Genomic DNA, 22,211 nt, shown 5'->3' with positions numbered 1-22,211 from the left:
ACCGGGCCATAAGATACTTTTTAGGAGTCCATAAATACACACCAAAAGGGGCTATAGAAGGGGACATGGGGTGGGATTCTTGCTTGGTCAAGCAAAAAGGTGAAATGGTGAGGTTATGGAACCGCCTGGTCCAGCTGCCAAATGGCAGGGTGACTAAAAAGATTTTTAATTGGGACAGAGCACACGGTCATCCCTGGTCAAGAGAGATGTCTATGATTTTTTCTTCTACTGACTTGAGTATGATTTTTATGAACAATTTGCAGTGTAAGGTTCACATAATTAAAACAAAATTATCAACAATCCATCAGGATAAGTGGAAGGTGGAGATTTTGAAAAAACCTAAACTTAGAAAATATATTGCAATTAAAAATAAGTATTTTACTGAACCTTATGTAATGTTAAACTTAAAGAGAAGACGGAGGTCTCTGTGTGCCCAGTTGAGGTCTGGCACCCTGCCATTGGCTGTGGAAGTGGGTAGATTCCAGGGTAAACCTGAGGAGGAGCGGTTGTGTGTTCTGTGTGATCTGGGAGTGGTGGAGGATGAATATCATTTTGTTTTTTATTGCCCTTTGTACACCACTTTGAGGAGGGCTTTATTTGAAAAAATTCAAATTGTAAACCCAGATTTGTTTTGGCAGTCTGAGAGCTGTATGTTGAGTTGTTTTTTTGTGGAGGACATCTTCGGTTTTGCAGGATTTTTGGAGAAGGTATGGCACCTGAGACAAAACACACTGTATCCTATATAATTGTATTTGAATTCACCTTGTTTTTCTGTTTATTTACATTGAGTACAGCTTGTGTTATATTACGTTTTCTTGTATTTTCTTGTATTTTTTTTATGGCCATCTTGGTCTATGTCATTTGTTAAGTAATTGGTAAAGTATATTATTATATACTTATTGTTATGTGTCTTGTAAGCCCATATGGGCTGGGCATACGTATGTAAGACACGAAAATAAAAAATATCAAATCAAATAAAAAAAAAACACCACCGTGCTGTGAGGCAACAGTGTTAACTATATAGACAGTGTTATATATATAGTAAGAATAAATATATATACGATATACACAGCATTATTAGTGTGGGTGACCTGGCAAAGCCAGGTTGCCACCCACACTATAGTTCTTGTTCATCTTTTTATTCTTCTTTATTATTCCACTGATTTTGCTAACACCACTTGTGCCAGAGCGTTCGCGCCCCATACACGTGAAAGGTATCAAAACGACCGGCCTGCCTATGGCAACAGCGTTATTCGAACTCGTAAAGTTTCACCGCACCGTCTGGCTACGAATCGACTTTAAACGGTAAAATTTCGGTCCCATTGGAAATGCATTGCAATTTAGAGTGTAGCAGCTGAAATAATATTTTTTCCACTACCTTGGGTGAATTGCGAGTGTGATCTCAATTTTGGACGTAGAAATAAAACAAACACATCAAAACGATGACACGGCTGTCAGCCCGCTCACAAAAGAAAAATAAATGGAATTGGACATTTCTATCTCAACTGACGACCATTTGTTTGAAGGTTCTCCTCTCCATTGACCGCCATGCAATCGCACTCTAGGAATCTCTTTTTTCACACTCTTTTTTACCCTTCTGTTCCGATCGCCGAAGGAGTGCCACAATATCGCACGAATGCCACAATATCGCACACAACCCTTCGCCTACTCGTTGTAGTGCTCCTGTGCGCGTCACAACGCTTCATCTCTTATAGTTTTCTTTTAATCAACGTGACAATGCAGTCATGCATCTGCCTCCATAGAAATGCATTGGATAGAAAATGCAAGTCATAGTGATTGCGTCACCTGTGTGGCTCGTGGCTCACTCATGATTGGTTCAGCCTAACAGCTGTGTGGCTCGTGGCTGAGCTGCCAATGACCTCATCCACTTTAACCCATCATTGCCCATCACTGTGTTGCAGTACTGAATTGCTGGACTTGCTGGTCTTGCGGGTTGTGTCATTGTACTCAGTAGGGATATCCTCTTTCATTTTTCATTGGTCCATGTTGACCACCTTTCATTGGTCCATGTTGACCACTCCCCCGATCCTTAGACCATGCCCCCTTAGGCCACACCCCCTCAGTGTATCTCTTGAACCGTTTGTCGTAGAGACTTGCGGATTGTGCCATTGGTCGATGTTGACCACCTTTCATTGGTCGATGTTGACCACTCCCCCGATCCTTAGACCACGCCCCCTTAGGCCACACCCCCTCAATGTATCTCTTGAACCGTTTGTCGTAGAGACTTGCGGATTGTGCCATTGTACTCGGTAGGGATATCCTCTTTCATTGGTCGATGTTGACCACTCCCCCGATCATTAGACCACGCCCCTTAGGCCACACCCCCTTTCATTGGTCGATGTTGACCACTCCCCCGATCCTTAGACCACGCCCCCTTAGGCCACACCCCCTCAGTGTATCTCTTGAACCGTTTGTCGTAGAGACTTGCGGATTGTGCCATTGGTCGATGTTGACCACCTTTCATTGGTCGATGTTGACCACTCCCCCGATCCTTAGACCACGCCCCCTTAGGCCACACCCCCTCAGTGTATCTCTTGAACCGTTTGTCGTAGAGACTTGCGGATTGTGCCATTGTACTCGGTGTAATAGTGTAATAGTGTGTAATAGTGTAATAGTGTAATAGTGTGTAATAGTGTAATAGTGTGTAATAGTGTGTAATAGTGTAATAGTGTAATAGTGTGTAATAGTGTAATAGTGTTTAATAGTGTAATAGTGTAATAGTGTGTAATAGTGTGTAATAGTGTAATAGTGTAATAGTGTGTAATAGTGTGTAATAGTGTAATAGTGTGTAATAGTGTAATAGTGTAATAGTGTGTAATAGTGTAATAGTGTGTAATAGTGTGTAATAGTGTAATAGTGTGTAATAGTGTATTAGTGTGTAATAGTGTGTAATAGAGTAATAGTGTGTAATAGTGTAATAGTGTGTAATAGTGTAATAGTGTAATAGTGTGTAATAGTGTAATAGTGTGTAATAGTGTAATAGTGTAATAGTGTGTAATAGTGTAATAGTGTGTAATAGTGTAATAGTGTAATAGTGTGTAATAGTGTAATAGTGTGTAATAGTGTAATAGTGTGTAATAGTGTAATAGTGTGTAATAGTGTGTAATAGTGTGTAATAGTGTAATAGTGTGTAATAGTGTAATAGTGTAATAGTGTGTAATAGTGTAATAGTGTAATAGTGTAATAGTGTAATAGTGTGTAATAGTGTAATAGTGTGTAATAGTGTAATAGTGTGTAATAGTGTGTGTAACTGAGGGGTTACAAAACCCTGACTGTATTAAAGATTGTGATAGATTAAACCACTGCTAGTTATGTACTTTAATTACTGGCCAGACAGTACATCAAATATAGATGGTGAACACCCACAAGAACACGGCATTGACAAAGAATATCCCATGTGCTGCACACAGCAGCATCACACCTGGACAAGAGGCAGGGGAACTATGTGAGAATGCTATTCATCGACTACAGCTCGGCATTCAATACCATAGTCCCCTCCATACTCATAGCCAAGCTCAGGGACCTGGGCTTGGGCTATGACCTCTGCCAGTGGGTCTTGGACTTCCTGACTGGCAGACCCCAGGTGGTGAGAGCAGGCAACTGCACCTCCTCATCCATCACCCTCAACATAGGGGCCCCCCAGGGCTGTGTTCTGAGTCCCCTCCTCTACTCCCTGTACACACACGACTGTGTGGCTCAGCGGAGTAGCAATACAATCGTCAAATTTGCTGACGACACAGTGGTGGTGGGCCTGATCTCTGCCAACGACGAGAGGGCCTACCTGGAAGAGGTCAAGGTCCTGGCGGGATGGTGCCAGGAAAACAGCCTCTCCCTGAACGTCAGCAAAACAAAAGAGATGATTGTGGACTTCAGGAGGTCGGGGGTCAAGGACTACAGCCCCCTCAGCATCGACGGGGCACCGGTTGAGAGAGTCAACAGCTTCAAGTACCTCGGAGCCCACATATCCGAGGACTTGAAATGGACCATACACATTAACAGTGTGGTGAAGAAGGCACGACAACGCCTCTACTTCCTCAGGCGCCTAAGGAAGTTCCAAGTCAGCCAGAAGATCCTTAAGAACTTCTACTCATGTACAATAGAGAGCATCTTGACCGGCAACATCACCTCCTGGTTTGGGAATAGCACTGCAAAAGACCAAAGCAGACTACAAAGAGTGACACGTTCAGCCGAACGCACAATTGGAGGGGGGCTCCCCACTCTCCAGAACATTTACAACAAGCGTTGCAAGGGGAAGGCTAAGAGAATTATTAAGGACTCGAGCCACCCGAACAACTGCCTCTTTGAACTGCTGCCGTCAGGCAAGCGACACAGGAGTCTCAAGGCGAGCACAGAAAGACTCAGAAGTAGCTTCTATCCCCAGGCCATCAGGCTGCTAAACGAACAATGAATGAACACTACACAACAACAACCACCAAACACACATAGCACACACATCCACACGCACACACTCACTTTAAACAAACACACTGTAGCACCCACTACACACACTTTATAGCACACACCCACTTTAAACAAACACACTGTAGCACCCACTCCCCACACTTTATATTTATGGATGAAGGATTGCACTACAACTCGTACACCTTACTGTAAATTGTACCTAAAATTGTACCTCATCCCACTTCTGCTTTGCACTAGATAGTACTGTACATTAGTACACTGCATAGTATTGTGTATTGTATATTATATGGTAACTCAGAACATTGTACATATGTCTATACCGAACAACTGTGACCTCATTCTTCTTCTAAATTCATGCTATATTATGTTATTATGTTATTTGATACTATCTTGTCTAGCACAGTCTCTGGAGCGTAACAGTAAGAAGCATTTTGTATGAAAGTATTCTGTACTTCTGTATGACAACTATTAAAGAACTTGAACTTGAACTTGAAGAAATAGTATTTGAGGGTAATTTATTATTATTAGGCAACATTAGGTTACAGAATGAGAATTAGGGTCGCGCTTGTATGGCGAAGAATATGCGTAAAGTCAGTCAATAGCATGAGTCACTAAGAATAGCAGGAATCCTACGATGGGTCTAAGTTGACACCACCTGTCGTATAGTAGCAACTATATAGGGCAACACTGGTACCGCCTGGAGACAATGGGTTCCCTCCGGGGGTGTAAGGCCTGGAGGGTAGAGGAATGTTCGGGTACTCCGTCTGATTCAATGAGGAATAAAGAGACTCCAGGTACAGGAGTCGGTCCTTGTAAACTCCCTTGATCAGCAGCAAAGCAATAATTGTAATCCAAATGCTCGATAGCATTGATGACAGCTAGCCAGCCTCCATCCACGAGGCCGGCCCGAGTTGTAATCCTCACGAGGTTGAATCCCAAACGATAGTGGAAATCAACGATGCTCTTCTCCGGGTAACACGTTCCAAATCAATATAATCCAACCAGTAATGGTTCTGCAATCGCCGATGCCGATTCTCCTGTGTACATGTCCAACGGTTCTCCGCCTAGGACTCCTCGGGTGTGGGCGACGTATTTAGGCCACACACCCTGGCTAAGTACACTACTAAGTACGAACGAACTGTGGCCGCATGATATACAATAAATGAACGACTATTTACTTCACATTAGATTAGGTCAAACTCGACGTTACTGCATTAAACTCTGACACTTTACTATTCTATTCGCACGTGGTTCTCAACGCTCTGTTAGACGCAAGGTTGCTCACTTCACTGCACGTTGACTCGTGATGAAGGTGGGTAAAGTACTGAACGTAACGGTGTGCGCACCTTGCGCTGTATTTATACTTAAGTGAATATCTAGTCCCAAACCGCAGTCTTTGTCTGGTATCAATACGCTGACTCCGGGCATGTCCTGACATGCCTGAACTTGTCTTTGAACCTGCCGTTGGGGGCCTGCGCGCTGGCGCCTGGGGGCGCTGTCCAATAAGGAGAGCGAATATTACTCTGGTTTGAACGCAGGTAAAGGGATATTCCGTGTATATATATAAATAATATACAAAGTATATCAAACGATAAAGGTAGATTCTCAGTTTAATCTGGCCCTTCACAACAGCCGCCTCCTAATTAGTCCGCACCTAATTAGTTAAGGGAGACAGATTAATAGTCCAGTCAACTGCTCAATGTCTGTTGTGGGGAGTAGGGCAATCTACAAAGTCAGTGGGTCATGATCGTCATCAGGGGAGTTAGGGAGCCTCGGCAACTCTATCAGCCTCGCCACGGGTTGGGTGTAGGTCCGCCCCTGGACAATAACTTCTGCCGCTCTGACCTTTCCGTCGGCACCAGTGATCACTTTGCTTACGCGGCCGGCCGGCCACATAGCTCGGGGTGACTGGTCTATGATCATAACGACTGTGTCCACTTGTAAGTTGTCTCTATCCTTTACCCATTTCTGGCGGGTTTGGAGATTCGGTAGGTAGTGGAGGAGGAAACTGTTCCAAAACTTGTCAGCCAATATTTGACTGTACCTCCACATTCTTCGGCCGTTCGCTTCTTCAGGTCTGTACACCGTCTGTGGAAGCGCGGGGTCCAGCCGCCCCATCAAGAGAGTGTTGGGGGTGACTGGGTCGACATCTGCTACATCACTTGAGACGTACTCGAGGGCGTTGTGCTCGCCACTTGCGACAGTCTAGACGAGGCCGCTGGAAGCGACGTACTGCTTCTCTTCCGTTCAGTATCCAATAGCGACGTCGGATCTCAGCGAAGACTCTCTCTGCCCCAGCGTGGTGCACATCCTCGTCGTATTTCTTTATGATGAGCTCAGTGACCTTGTGTCGGCTGTTGAGGACTATAGGAAACTTGACGTCATCCGTTAAGTCCGGGGCCCGTCTCAGACGACCACCCACCCTGATGAGGCCATGGGTGTCGCGCTCGGGGGCCAAGTGGAGCAGTCTGCTGTCTGACGGGATTGGCTTTGTTCCCTGCAGGCAGTCTAGCTCGTCGGGGAACGAGTCTCTTTGGGCTCGCTGTAGCAGAAGGAGTTCTGCCTCTGGGTAGTTCGATGCGTCAATGTCGGTAGTGGGGGGAACCTCAGGGTGGTGCCACAGGAATGTTTTTAGCTGCGCACTCTCAAAGGTGAGGCAGTCGTCTATGTTAGGGTCAGTGGGGACTGGGATGTGCGTCAACCCACAGAACATAGATTTCTTGATCTCTGCCTCCTCTTGACTAGCCTCCCGAGGGGTGGGGGTAGGCCACTCTTCCTCCGGGAGCTTGAGGAACTCAGGACCGTCACTGTAGATATTGTGACGTGTGAGGTCATCTAGGGACATCCCCCGTGTGATGACATCGGCTGGGTTCTGTTTCGTGTCCACGTACCTCCAGCACGCTGATCCTACCAGGTCTTGAATCTCTGTGATTCTGACTCCCACGAAGACCTTGTATCTACAAGAATCGGACTGGATCCATGTGAGTACGGTCATGGAGTCTGACCACAAGATTGTTCTTTGCACCGGGATGGTGAGTTCACGTTGGATTAACGTGGCGAGTTGCGCGCCTACCAGAGCTGCGCAGAGCTCTAGACGCGGGATCGATTGTTGCTTGCGGGGGGCTATCCTTGAGCGAGCCAGGATGAAGGCTGTGTGTATTTCTCCTCCCTCCTCTCGGGCCCGCAAGTAGGCCACCGAGCCGTAGGCCACTTCCGAGGCGTCACTGAAGACGTGCAGGTCCATCTGGCACGTCTCCAGCCGCACTGTGGGTGGGAAGTAGCTCTGGCGTATGTTCACATTTTGGAGCGAGCTGAGTTCTCTCTCCCACTCTCTCCAGGTGGAAGCTAGGTGGTCGGGTATGGGGTCGTCCCAGCCCTGTTCCTTGTCCCACAGCTCTCGTACAATCATTTTCGCCCGAGTGGTGTAAGGTAGGATACACCCCAGCGGGTCGTATTGACTTGCGAGTGTTCTGTATACGCTCCGTCTGGTGGTCGGTAGAGGGGTCGACCTTCCCTGCTCCGTGGTCAGGGGTGTGTATTTGTAATGGAGCGAGTCTGTTTTGAAGCGCCAGACTAGGCCCAATGTCATTTCCTGTGCTTCACCTGGGGTGGTCGCCATCCAGGTCTCGCTGCTTGCTGCCTTTGTCTCTGGGGAGAGGCTGCGAAGTACTTGAGGGTCACTGCTGGCCCACTGCCGGAGATCAAAGCCGCCTTTGATCAGTGAGGCGCGGAGCTTGAGCAGGAGGGCTTCGGCTTCTTCTGGCGTCGAGACGCTTTGCAGACAGTTGTCCACGTAGAAACTCCTCTCTACACTTTGTCTGACCTCCTCGTCAGCTTCAGGGTCTTCTGTCACATGTTTTTGAAGTGCGAACGTAGCACAGCATGGGCTGCATGTGGTGCCAAAGGGGAGGACCTCCCATTGGTAGATGGATGGCTGCTCATCTTTGATCCTCTCTCTCCATAGGAACCGCAGCAAGGGCTTGTCCTCCTCCACTAGTCGCACCTGCAGGAACATCCCTTTGATGGCCACCTTGTCTTGGCGGAAACGTAGTAATACGCCGAGGAGAGATGGGCCGAGTGTCGGGCCGGGCAAGAGTTCTTTATTCAGATTCTGTAGTCCGATCTGGTAGCTGCAGTTGAATACAATGCGATCCTTGCCGTTGTGGTGGACCTTGTGGTGGGGCACGTACCAGGATTCAATCGTCTGGTCGGCCTCTTGAATGTCAATTTTCTTTATGTGTCCCGCTGTGATCAGCTTGTCGATCTCAGCGCGGTACACAGTGGCTTGAGTGGGGTCTTTGGCTAGACGCCGCTCGGTGTTCAGTAGATATCGCTCTGTTGCTTCTTTTGAGGCGTGGAGGGTGGGCATACCCTCTCGCCTCAAGAGTGGAGTTGCGTATCTCATCACTCCGTTGACCTCGACTCTCTTTGTCTTCTGCTCGAGGAGGGCTATGGCATAAGTGTCTTCCTTTGAGCGAACGAGTTTCTTTACATTCTTAAAGGGCATCGCGTCTAATGTCCATAGCCTCTCGACGTGCTGCAAGAGGGTGGTGTCTTCTTCGTTTATCCTCGTGTAGAGACAGCGAGTGGCTGTCGGTCGGTTGGAAGACCCGGAGAGGGGGCCTTGTAGTGTCCAACCCAGGCGGGTCTCGACCGCTGCTGGACAGCCTCTGGGCCCGATGTGGACCCGGTCCGTTGGGACGATGAGGTGTGCGTGGTCGGATCCTATGAGCAGGGTTGGGGTGGCGTCGTCGATGAGCGGTATAGGTAGTTGACGTAGGTGCACGTATTTCTCCATCAGCTTTGGGATGGGGTAGGTGTACTGTGACAGGCCTATGTCGTGGCTGGTGAAGGCGTTAGTGCACCTTGAGATGCTTGAGGAGGATGGCATATTTGTACGACTCGTCGGGGACATCGGACATCATAGTCTCCAAACACATGCGTAATTCCGTGTACTGTGCTCTGTCCTCGCGCATAAAGTCTGGGAACGTCGGTGTGCCAAGGTACGATGCCATGGATGGCTGGTACATTGGTGAGCGTAGGGGAAGAGGCCTCCTGGGTGAGTCTCCCCGTACGTGTGGTCGTGGGTTAGTACTTGGTGGGTACCAGAGGCCGGGTCCCCAGGTGCTGTTCCTCGGTGCTGACTGTATGTCAAACTCACCCGTGAGTTGGGTCGGGGGTTTGTAGTGCAGTGACTCGGGGCTGAAGTCGGGGCTGTACTGGGCCTCCTGGTCCAGAGTATGTTCGTGCTGGTGGGCTTGATATTCCTCCACTTCCTCTTCTAGGTCCTGGAAGTGCAGCCGGTCGCGCTCTGCTTCGCGCTGCGCATTGGCGGCATCGCGCTGTGCATTGGCGCGGTCTCGTTCGATGTTCTCTTCCGTCTGAAGGCGCCTCTCCTCCAGTCTTATGCGGTCGTCCTCACTCCTTTGTTGCGCCTGGAGGCGCTCTCGTTCAGTTGCAGAGTGTTCGCGCTCACTAAGGGCTTGCGCTTGGAGTTGCGCGTGAAGGCGCTCTCGGTCCGCTGCAGAGTGTTCGCGCTCGCTTAATTGTTGCGTCTGGAGGCGCTCTCGTTGTTCGCGCTCGCTCATCTGTTGAGCCTGGAGGCGCTCTCGTTCCACGGCAGAGTGTTCGCGCTAACTTAATTGTTGCGCCCGGAGGCGCTCTCGTTCCGCTGCAGAGTGTTCGCGCTCACTAAGAGCTTGCGCTTGGAGTTGCGCGTGGAGGCGCTCTCTTTCCGTGGCAGAGTGTTCGCGCTCACTAAGCGTCTTTGCTTGAAGCCGGTCGCGCTCACCCTGGAGTCGGTCTCTTTCGGTTGAGGCTGTCAGCGTGGCGATCAAGGCTTGCGCCAGTCTCTGGTCCGCCTCGCTGGGGGATGACACTGACGGAGGTGATCGGGTGCTGACAGGGCTTGTTGGAGATCTGTTCTCCTGGCGCGCTCCGAGGTCTATCTCCTGGGCGCGGTTCTCTTCTCTTGGTTGTGTGTCGGGTTCTATCCCTGGAGCGCTTTCTTTATCCTGGAGCGCTCCGGGGTCTATCCCGGTGACACTGTCTGGAGGTATAGTCACGTCATGTCCCACTTGGTCCCCCCCGTGAGCTAAGTCAGTTTTGTTTGAACCCACTGGGGTCTCTACTGGCAGGGTCGCCAAGTCGATAGGATTGGACATGCTTAAACTATCCGATTTATCCGTATTTAACGTCTGTTTAGATAAGCTAGGGGGTAGAACGAAAGCGAAGTCCTCCAGATATGGAGGTAGCTGACGTTTGCGCTGCGGGCGTTCTAGCTTAGGGGAGCCGCTTGGAGAGTGTTCACCGCTGGCCATGTCAATATTAATATTATATTAAATATTACACTGATACCCTCCGGCTCGAAGGACCAATTGTAACTGAGGGGTTACAAAACCCTGACTGTATTAAAGATTGTGATAGATTAAACCACTGCTAGTTATGTACTTTAATTACTGGCCAGACAGTACATCAAATATAGATGGTGAACACCCACAAGAACACGGCATTGACAAAGAAATAGTATTTGAGGGTAATTTATTATTATTAGGCAACATTAGGTTACAGAATGAGAATTAGGGTTGCGCTTGTATGGCGAAGAATATGCGTAAAGTCAGTCAATAGCATGAGTCACTAAGAATAGCAGGAATCCTACGATGGGTCTAAGTTGACACCACCTGTCGTATAGTAGCAACTATATAGGGCAACACTGGTACCGCCTGGAGACAATGGGTTCCCTCCGGGGGTGTAAGGCCTGGAGGGTAGAGGAATGTTCGGGTACTCCGTCTGATTAAATGAGGAATAAAGAGACTCCAGGTACAGGAGTCGGTCCTTGTAAACTCCCTTGATCAGCAGCAAAGCAATAATTGTAATCCAAATGCTCGATAGCATTGATGACAGCTAGCCAGCCTCCATCCACGAGGCCAGCCCGAGTTGTAATCCTCACGAGGTTGAATCCCAAACGATAGTGGAAATCAACGATGCTCTTCTCCGGGTAACACGTTCCAAATCAATATAATCCAACCAGTAATGGTTCTGCAATCGCCGACGCCGATTCTCCTGTGTACATGTCCAACGGTTCTCCGCCTAGGACTCCTCGGGTGTGGGCGACGTATTTAGGCCACACACCCTGGCTAAGTACACTAGCTAAAGACACGACGAACCGCTGGGTAATGCTACACACGAACGAACTGTGGCCGCACGATATACAATAAATGAACGACTATTTACTTCACATTAGATTAGGTCGAACTCGACGTTACTGCATTAAACTCTGACACTTTACTATTCTATTCGCACGTGGTTCTCAACGCTCTGTTAGACGCAAGGTTGCTCACTTCACTGCACGTTGACTCGTGATGAAGGTGGGTAAGGTACTGAACGTAACGGTGTGCGCACCTTGCGCTGTATTTATACTTAAGTGAATATCTAGTCCCAAACCGCAGTCTTTGTCTGGTATCAATACGCTGACTCCGGGCATGTCCTGACATGCCTGAACTTGTCTTTGAACCTGCCGTTGGGGGCCTGCGCGCTGGCGCCTGGGGGCGCTGTCCAATAAGGAGAGCGAATATTACTCTGGTTTGAACGCAGGTAAAGGGATATTCCGTGTATATATATAAATAATATACAAAGTATATCAAACGATAAAGGTAGATTCTCAGTTTAATCTGGCCCTTCACAACAGTGTGTAATAGTGTAATAGTGTAATAGTGTAATAGTGTGTAATAGTGTGTAATAGTGTAATAGTGTGTAATAGTGTAATAGTGTGTAATAGTGTGTAATAGTGTAATAGTGTGTAATAGTGTGTAATAGTGTAATAGTGTGTAATAGTGTGTAATAGTGTGTAATAGTGTAATGTGTAATAGTGTGTAATAGTGTAATAGTGTGTAATAGTGTGTAATAGTGTGTAATAGTGTAATAGTGTAATAGTGTGTAATAGTGTAATAGTGTGTAATAGTGTGTAATAGTGTGTAATAGTGTAATAGTGTGTAATAGTGTATTAGTGTGTAATAGTGTGTAATAGAGTAATAGTGTGTAATAGTGTAATAGTGTGTAATAATGTAATAGTGTAATAGGGTGTAATAGTGTAATAGTGTGTAATAGTGTAATAGTGTAATAGTGTGTAATAGTGTAATAGTGTGTAATAGTGTAATAGTGTAATAGTGTAATAGTGTGTAATAGTGTAATAGTGTGTAATAGTGTAATAGTGTGTAATAGTGTAATAGTGTGTAATAGTGTAATAGTGTAATAGTGTGTAATATTGTGTAATAGTGTGTAATAGTGTAATAGTGTGTAATAGTGTAATAGTGTGTAGTAGTGTAATAGTGTAATAGTGTGTAATAGTGTAATAGTGTGTAATAGTGTGTAATAGTGTGTAATAGTGTGTAATAGTGTAATAGTGTGTAATAGAGTAATAGTGTGTAATAGTGTAATAGTGTGTAATAGTGTGTAATAGTGTAATAGTGTAATAGTGTGTAATAGTGTAATAGTGTGTAATAGTGTAATAGTGTGTAATAGTGTGTAATAGTGTAATAGTGTGTAATAGTGTAATAGTGTAATAGTGTTATAGTGTGTAATAGTGTTATAGTGTGTAATAGTGTAATAGTGTAATAGTGTAATAGTGTGTAATAGTGTAATAGTGTGCAATAGTGTAATAGTGTAATAGTGTGTAATAGTGTAATAGTGTGTAATAGTGTGTAATAGTGTAATAGTGTGTAATAGTGTGTAATAGTGTAATAGTGTGTAATAGTGTAATAGTGTAATAGTGTGTAATAGTGTAATAGTGTGTAATCGTGTAATAGTGTGTAATAGTGTGTAATAGTGTAATAGTGTGTAATAGTGTAATAGTGTAATAGTGTGTAATAGTGTATTAGTGTGTAATAGTGTGTAATAGTGTAATAGTGTAATAGTGTGTAATAGTGTAATAGTGTGTAATAGTGTAATAGTGTAATAGTGTAATAGTGTGTAATAGTGTAATAGTGTGTTATAGTGTAATAGTGTGTAATAGTGTAATAGTGTAATAGTGTGCAATAGTGTAATAGTGTAATAGCGTGTAATAGTGTAATAGTGTAATAGTGTGTAATAGTGTAATAGTGTGTAATAGTGTAATAGTGTAATAGTGTGTAATAGTGTGTAATAGTGTAATAGTGTAATAGTGTGTAATAGTGTAATAGTGTGTAATAGTGTAATAGTGTAATAGTGTGTAATAGTGTAATAGTGTGTAATAGTGTAATAGTGTGTAATAGTGTAATAGTGTAATAGTGTGTAATAGTGTAATAGTGTGTAATAGTGTAATAGTGTAATAGTGTAATAGTGTGTAATAGTGTAATAGTGTAATAGTGTAATAGAGTGTAATAGTGTAATAGTGTAATAGCGTGTAATAGTGTAATAGTGTGTAATAGTGTGTAATAGTGTAATAGTGTAATAGTGTGTAATAGTGTAATAGTGTAATAGTGTAATAGTGTGTAATAGTGTAATAGTGTAATAGTGTAATAGAGTGTAATAGTGTAATCGTGTGTAATAGTGTAATAGTGTGTAATAGTGTAATAGTGTAATATTGTGTAATAGTGTAATAGTGTAATAGTGTGTAATAGTGTAATAGTGTGTAATAGTGTAATAGTGCTATGCGACTTGCGGGTTGTGTCGTTGCACTCAGTAGGGATATCCTCTTTCATTGGTCTATGTTGACCACTCCCCCGATCCTTAGGCCGCGCCCCCTTTTTGTATCCTTTGAACCGTTTGTCATAGAGACTCGCGAGAGACCCTCTCCCCCCTTGGCCGGCGGTGCACAGGCGTCACCCACACTTTCACAATTTCCCCCGCGCGGAGTTGTCTAGTTGTACATGCTATTATACAGAGTTATATGGGTTATTTGCAGGTGTATAAGCAGGTATATAGAATGATTGATCTGGGTCTGAACTCCGCCCTGAGCGCCTGGATCCTGCGGGGCCCTCATTTATCAAGTTTTCTTGGAAAGTATTCTATTTTCGTTCTTAAGCACAGAATTTAGAATGTGTGCACGCACAAAAAAAACGGGATTTATCACACGTGCGTACACAGGTCCTACGCACACCTGTCTTCATAAATATCACCTTGCTCCTAAGCTTGAGCTTGTGCATGGTTTTAAGTATTTGCATACCAGAACCGCCCCGATTATCCATATATGGTCATGAAACACCCCCATGGGATGTGAAATAATGGACTGACCCGAGGGAATTGCGTGTTATGGAGAAATACGAGACAGGCTGACAGACATGTACACGTACCGTGATGTCGGATATGATATCTCTTAAAGACCATATTAACTAATAAAGCCCATGCTGGAATATGACTGCCTTTTTTCCGTTTTGTTCGATTAATACCCAGGGATTAAAGTTCTCCTCAATTGTATTCCAAATCGCGACGGATTTTCCGTAAATTTTCTACCTGCTGCATATGATTTCTAGAGGCATACAATATATTTTGATGTCAGTATTGGGTAGCCTATATAAACAATAATACGAGAGCATATACAAGAACAATGAATCTCACTGCCATGTATGATGTAGCCTAAGTATACGCCATGTGTAGCCTGCCTATGCGATAAATACAAACATGAACTTGAATCCCATCATCATATTTACATAGTCTGTCCACTATGTTTATTACTTTGTTATTTCCCCCCCCCTATCTATGTAAAGCGACCTTGCATGGGTCTCTTGAAAGACGCTATATAAAATGAAGCTCTATTATTATTATTATTGTTATTATTATTATTATTAAAATACTGTCTTTTACTGTTAGTCTCAGTGAAGTTTCAACGGAGCGAGGTAATCTATTCTAACCAACAGATTGAAGTAGAAAGCATTTCGTTGTGGCCAATCTTATTTGGAAACATGAAAGAAAATAATAGTATGTCGCTTTTTATTTGAAACAATATTTAATCGCGTTTGGTGGAGGTGGCTGTTCTGTAACCCCTTTCGTGACTGTGATGTAACAAGCTTGAAATAATAAACAAACCTGTTCAGCTATAAAGAATGAGAGTACTGGAACAGTGTTAAATTCAAAGTGTTGTATTAACCAAAAGGAGGATCAAAATAAATGGGGCACCCCATAGCAACGTATGGTACAACAAAAATCATCTCAAACCAATAAGAACGGTCCTGTCAGCTTTACAGTCCATTAGCCCCAACATCAATGTTACCATGTATAATGTTACCGTGTACAATGTTACCATATATAATGTTACCATGTATAATGTAACCATGTATAATGTTACCATGTATCATGTTACCATGTATGTTACCATTTATGTTACCATGTATAATGTTACCCTGTATGTTACCATGTATGTTACCATGTATAATGTTACCATGTATAATGTTACCATGTCTAATGTTACCATGTCTAATGTTACCATGTATGTTACCATGTATAATGTTACGATGTATAATGTTACTGTGTATAATGTTACCCTGTATGTTACCATGTATGTTACCATGTATAATGTTACCATGTATAATGTTACCATGTCTAATGTTACCATGTCTAATGTTACCATGTATGTTACCATGTATGTTACCATGTATAATGTTACCATGTATAATGTACCGTGTATAATGTTACCATGTATAATGTAACCATGTATAATGTTACCATGTATAATGTTACCATGTATAATGTACCATGCATGTTATCATGTATAATGTTACCATGTATAATGTTACCATGTCTAATGTAACCATGTATGTTACCATGTATGTTACCATGTATAATGTTACCATGTCTAATGTTACCATGTATAATGTTCAGGCCTACCAGACCATGCAGCCTGCATGGTAGAGCTAGTAGTGTCCAACAACACTCAAACCTTTGAGTGTCCAAAAGGTGATAAGTCCTGGGTTGATCCACATCTTAATAAGAACAGTCCTGTCAGCTTTACAGTCCATTAGCACCACTGCAGCTGAACTGTCCTTGGTTAATGGAGAATCTTTTAGGAGGCCTGGAAAAATCCCTCCTTCATCTCACCATAGCAGTAGCAAACAAAAACTCCATGAGGCATGATTCCAATCCAAGATGGCCCCCTGATGGTTAGGACCGCCCCTAACTACACCCATACCTGGAATCTTAAAGGTCAAGTGACCCAAATATGCTGACATTGACATATCCTAACATATTGGGCCCACACTTCATTTATCAACACATTGACATCTTCTTCATAAAGTAACACATGTTACACATCCCCCCCACCAAGCGTAGTACCACTGCCATAAAACATCTTCATGTTCTCAACATGCAAGGTTGATGGGTGTTAGGACTGCTATCCATGGCTACTCTGTAGTTCACTGACCCTAAACGTCTGAGAACTGTGGCTGGCCCTCTCCACTTTGGAGCAAGTTTTGCCATAAACATGGCCTTGGCATCCGACAGTGGGTGCAACTTAACCCATACCTCCTCTCCTACTCCAAAGTATGGCGGGTAGCGCCGTCTGCCTGGGTAGGAGGGCCTGCGCTGCTGTGGCTGCATGTCTCCCTCTGGGGCTCTCTCTGCCCCCTCGCAGCTGCTCTTCTTGCGGCCTTCACGGCTCCCGCTACTCGGCGGCTCGCCCTCGCCATCGCTTTGGTAGTTCTCAGGGTATTCTCCATTGCGGGGTGGGCCCCTCCTGCGGGGGTAGCGCCTGTAGCGGTTCCGGTCAGCGGCATACTTGCTCCCCTGGACTGGAACGCCTGCTGGGCCGGTGACGTTGGCCGCCTCTGCTCCCTTCTCCCCTTCAACCACATCAAACTCCACAGTGTCTCCATCTCCAACACTGCGAAGGTATTTCCTTGGGTTGTTCTTTTTTATGGCCGTCTGGTGTACAAACACGTCCTCTTTCGTGTCATTCCTGTTGATAAAACCATATCCATTTCTGACGTTGAACCACTTGACTGCCCCCAAGACTTTTGTTGCGATGACCTTCTTATCCGCCGCGGAAGCTTCGGCTGCCGGGCTGGACGGGCTCTCTGCGTCGTCAGCGGGCTGCAGTGGTTGTTGCGTTTCGGCAGCCTCGCTGCTCATGGTTACTGGTTGGTAATGGTGGTCTTGTACCGGCGGTGACTCTCTAGTGTGTTTCCCGGTGCTAGATAGTAACCTGGACCGGCGGTGGTGGGGGCTGCTGCCTTCGGGCTCTCTGCTTTCCACTCTCCGCTCCCGTTGCCGATCGAACTGGGCTATAGGGGTCGCTGCTAAGTACAGCCCCACCAAGGGCTTCCTCTTTTTATGCGGTGCAGCCATTGCCCCATCCCATAGTGGTGTGAGACCTTGTTCCACAGATTCGTGCTCATTATGCGAATGTTCAAAGAAAGACTCAAACTGGTTCAGCTCACCTGGCTGCCACTGTGGAGGGTCTGGCCCAGGCAGTAGAGGACTTACTCCAGGCAGCAGTAGAGGATTTACTACAGGCAGTAGAGGCAAGGGCAAGGGTCTAGGCATGAAAGGCAGGGAACCTTGCTCCTCAGTTTCCATTTCAATACCACCATGTTCAAAATGTTCTGAAAAGTGAACAGATGGTGCATCATCCCGTACCGGAGTGCTAGCCCTCCTGATGGGGTTTTGTGGTTGAGCATTAAGCTGTTTGTCTCGTCTTTTCAAACAATCCACCATTGACTGTTGGAGGTTATTAATATCGCTCTGAAAAGTCTGTTGTAGTCGTTGACATTTACGGTCAATGTAATACCTGAGAATGTCATCTTGTCTAGTTGTATTTATATGGAAAGCCTGGATCTCTCTTTCCACAGCACTCAAACGTGACTGAAGCTGTGTAATGTCAGTAGCCTCAGCAAGTTCTCCCTCTCCCTGGTTTGAGGAAACCTCTTCTCCAACAATACTCCCTTGAATAGGAGAATGCATAGATGTAGCCATGGTATAGCAACCCCAAACTAACTAATCAAAACAAAAGCTCCTAACAACAACATAGAGAATATTTTTCACTGTTACAGTGATGCACCGAGTGAATCCACAGTCACTTGCTCCTCAATAGGAAACCAACCTAGATTTACCCTGAAGGACTGGTTCTAACCGAACCGTTCGTTATACAAGAATCACAGAGAAATGTCAAAGGTGCTCACATTTGCACGAGGGTTTCGGACAGAGATACGGGATGGTTTGAAAGCTCGGCGTTGCTAATAAACATTTTAAATATTTTTTATAAACTGGTCAACACGGCATTATTTCCGGCGTTGGCTGCCTGGTGTGATCACAGCGCATGCGCATCATGCACACAACGCCGGAAATAATGCAGTGTTGACCAGTTTATAAAAAATATTTAAAATGTTTATTAGCAACGCCGAGCTTTCAAACCATCCCGTATCTCTGTCCGAAACCCTCCTGCAACTGTGAGGACCTTTGAAACGTCTCTGTGATTCTTGTATAACGAACGGTTCGGTCAGAACCAGTCATTCAGGGTAAATCTAGGTTGGTTTCCTATTGAGGAGCAAGTGACTGTGGATTCACTCGGTGCATCACAGTCACGAAAGGGGCTAGTTGGTTGATGGTGGTTGAGAAGTGAGAGAGAGAGAGAACCCTTGTAAGTTCTCTCTATTTATACACTGTGGGGTGCAGTTCTGGAAGGTTCTAGCCTGTTCTAACCGGTATGACATCATACTGAAGCTTAACTTGAATTACACTATGACACGGCGGCAGTTACACTAGGTGTTCTGCGTCTGCCCCCCCTGCCAAACAAGCAAGCCAACTTCTTGTTCGCGCATGAGCCCATTATAATTACACTACTGTCGCTATTTCACAATGAACTATAATGAATTACGGTTCATACAGAACACGCGCCAGTGTCAGGACTCAGAGTAATGCACGAAAGCTTATTTCCGCGTTGAAACTAATGCATGAACTGAGGAGCGCATATGCCGTAGTAATGATATTCTACCACTGGGCCTCAGCTAAGCATGCTCAGAGCTGTGCATAGCCATAAGCACAAAGTCAAGTTCAAGTTCAAATTGATAAATCCCACACTTTGCTTAGAAATGGTCGTACGCACGGGTTAAGAACATATCTGTGCGTACGCCACGTTGATAAATGAGGGCCTGGACTTTCTGACCGACAAGCCCCAGGCGGTCAGGGCGGGTGGACACACCGCCAACTCAATCACGCTGAGTATCGGGTCCTTCCAGGGCTGCGTTCTCAGCCCCCTGCTGTATTCACTGTACACACATGACTGTGTGGCCAGGTTCAGCTCCAACTCCATAGTGAAGTTTGCGGACGACACAGTGGTGGGGCTGATCTCTAACAATGACGAGAAGGCCTACCGGGAGGAGGTTGATGTACACGCTGGTGCCGGGATAACAGCCTACTCCTGAACATTGGTAAAACTAAAGAGCTGATCGTGGATTTTAGGAGAATACAGCAGGGGACACACATGCCACTGTGGATAAATGGGGCTATCGTGGACAGGGTGAGCAGTTTCAAGTACCTGGGAGTCCACATCACAGAGGACCTGACATGGACAACACACATAGACACTGTGGTAAAAAAAAGGCAAAACAGCACCTCTATCACCTGAGACAATTAAGGAAGTTCAGAGTATCAGGGAAGATACTCCTTCTATTCCGGGGCTGTAGAGAGCATTCTGACTGGGAACATCACTGCCTGGTTTGGAAACAGCACGGCCCAGGACAGGAAGGCCCTACAGAGAGTGGTGCGCTCAGCAGAGCGTACTACAGGTATTGCACTACCACCCCTGCAGGACTTATACAACAGGAGGTGCAAATCCAGAGCCTGCAGAATAATGAAAGACCCTCACGACCCCAACAACAGCCTGTTCAAGCTGCTGCGGTCAGGCAAGCACCTCCGTATATACGCAACAAGAACAGAGAGACTAAGGCTCAGCTTCTTCCCCCAGGCCATCAGAGCAATGAACACTGATCTCTCCACACACAAGCACACATAAACACACACATACACACACACAACACAACATTCTGCACTAGCTCACACACAAACGCACCATAGGTCACTTTAAACACACAAGAAAAGGACACTTTAAAGGAAGGGGAAAAGGACACTAACATGCGGGCAGAAAAGTTACCATTTTTGTTTTTGTTTTTGAGGACTGCATACCTTTTTTGCAAACCAGAATACTATACTTTATACTTATAGCACATGCATAAGCCTGGTCTCCTTTGAAAGATAACATTTTGAGGTTTATGATACAATAAAGAAAGATAACTTTTAGTGCTAATTAAATAGAGTAGCATAGGTCTGAACTTGAGTTGTAGAAAAACGTGTTACTCAAGTTAGTAGTCCAGAAGTAGTATTTTCCCCAGAAATTCGTATGGCTTAAAAACTCCTGAGATCCATAGCCTGAAGCCTTATGTAGTACATGTCCAAATTTCATAAAGATCCGTTCAGAAATGAGTGATTAGGAGTGATTTTGGTAAACTGTGTACAAAAGAAAAGCTCAGTTTTCTCATAGACTTTCTTTCTCTTCCTGTTTTCGCTCATGAGCTTTCACCTAGATCCCTGATTCGGACATCCCCAGGTTGGGTATCATTGGAAAGCCACACTCATTGGATACAACCCTGTCAAATAACTTTCGAGATCGCCAAATGATTGACGGAACTAGAGCCCCAAGAGTGATATTTTGCGCAATACCGTGTACTTTGCACAAGCCTCAAATATCGGCATGTAACTCGAGAACCGCTATATTGTATTACAAAATATGCACACCCGAGCCCCTAATGGTCGCCAAAGTGCCAGTGGGAAAATCGTCCTAAAAAGGGCCCACATGCAGCTTATTAAGAAAATTACTTGCTGTGATTGTTGTATAGTATTGTTAGTAACAGCAAGTATAGGGACATAGAAGTAAAACTGCACATTGTATAGGTATGTACATAGGATCCAGTGCCTCTAAGTGATTTATTAACATGTCTATTTATCATGTCTATTCTAGTCATCGTATTATTATTACTACTATTAGTATTGTTTTATTGCACAATCGTAGCAGGCATGGCCAACCGCATTTCACTCTATGCCCTGGTATGTATGTGATGAATAAACTCTTGACTTGACTTGACTTGATTATTTGCAGGTATATTCAGACAGATATGGATATATATGTGGTAAATATAAATCTATATGTATACAGCACTACTGTACTACTGTACTTGCTACTGACTATAGTATGAGGTAGATAGTTGTGATTATTATAATTACTATGATTACAGTGTAGGGCAGTTGTAGACAGTGAAAGCAGTAGGTACAGTAGGTATAAATTGACTATTGGCAACAGAGTTCAAAGTTCGTACAGTATGGGTAGGTACCAGAGAATACAAATTACATTGGGTGTCATTCACCAATGGACTTAAGACAAAAGATCAGACACACAAGACATTTTCGGGCCAATTTTGGGATTCACCAATGGTCCCTTCTCCTGGATTCGGTCCTAACTAAGAGCAGGATTTAGGAGCGCTGAAGAGCAGCCGTAAGTCGGACAGACTGGTGTGCGCCGTGTTCTTAAGGGCTTTATTTGGGAGCAATCATGGTGATTTCGTTCATGTCAACTCTACAGGCCTCCTTTGAATTAATTCATCATAATAATAAATATGACAATATTTGTATTATAAAAATAAATTTGTTTTCCATTTACAGCCATGCCTCATTGTTCTTGGCAGGTATTTTCTCTATGATACATCAGAATGTCTCCACTCACAGCTGCGTTAGCCCTGATCTTAGATCAGTTGCTGTTGTTTTGCCAAAGTACATCCTCCGCTAGCTCTGGTAGAAGCTTCCCTGTGATC

At 44.9% G+C, this 22,211-nt stretch overlaps 1 protein-coding gene across 1 annotated transcript; it reads right to left on the bottom strand.

Moving 5' to 3' along the window:
- Positions 1-16,704: 16,704 nt before the first annotated feature.
- On the bottom strand, positions 16,705-17,496 carry LOC311237982 (Y-box-binding protein 1-like; the record flags this gene model as incomplete). The annotated part of the gene is made up of 1 exon (XM_084325953.1): positions 16,705-17,496. The coding sequence occupies exon 1, from the start codon at positions 17,479-17,481 to the stop codon at positions 16,705-16,707; it is 777 nt and encodes a 258-aa protein (XP_084182079.1). The 5' UTR covers positions 17,482-17,496.
- Positions 17,497-22,211: the final 4,715 nt, after the last annotated feature.

Source organism: Notolepis coatsorum, assembly GCF_963971535.1.
Source record: "Notolepis coatsorum genome assembly, chromosome: 12".
Taxonomy (NCBI): Eukaryota; Metazoa; Chordata; class Actinopteri; order Aulopiformes; family Paralepididae; genus Notolepis; species Notolepis coatsorum.
The sequence above is the reverse complement of the archived record's forward strand: the minus strand, read 5'-3'. Positions and strand labels throughout refer to the sequence as shown.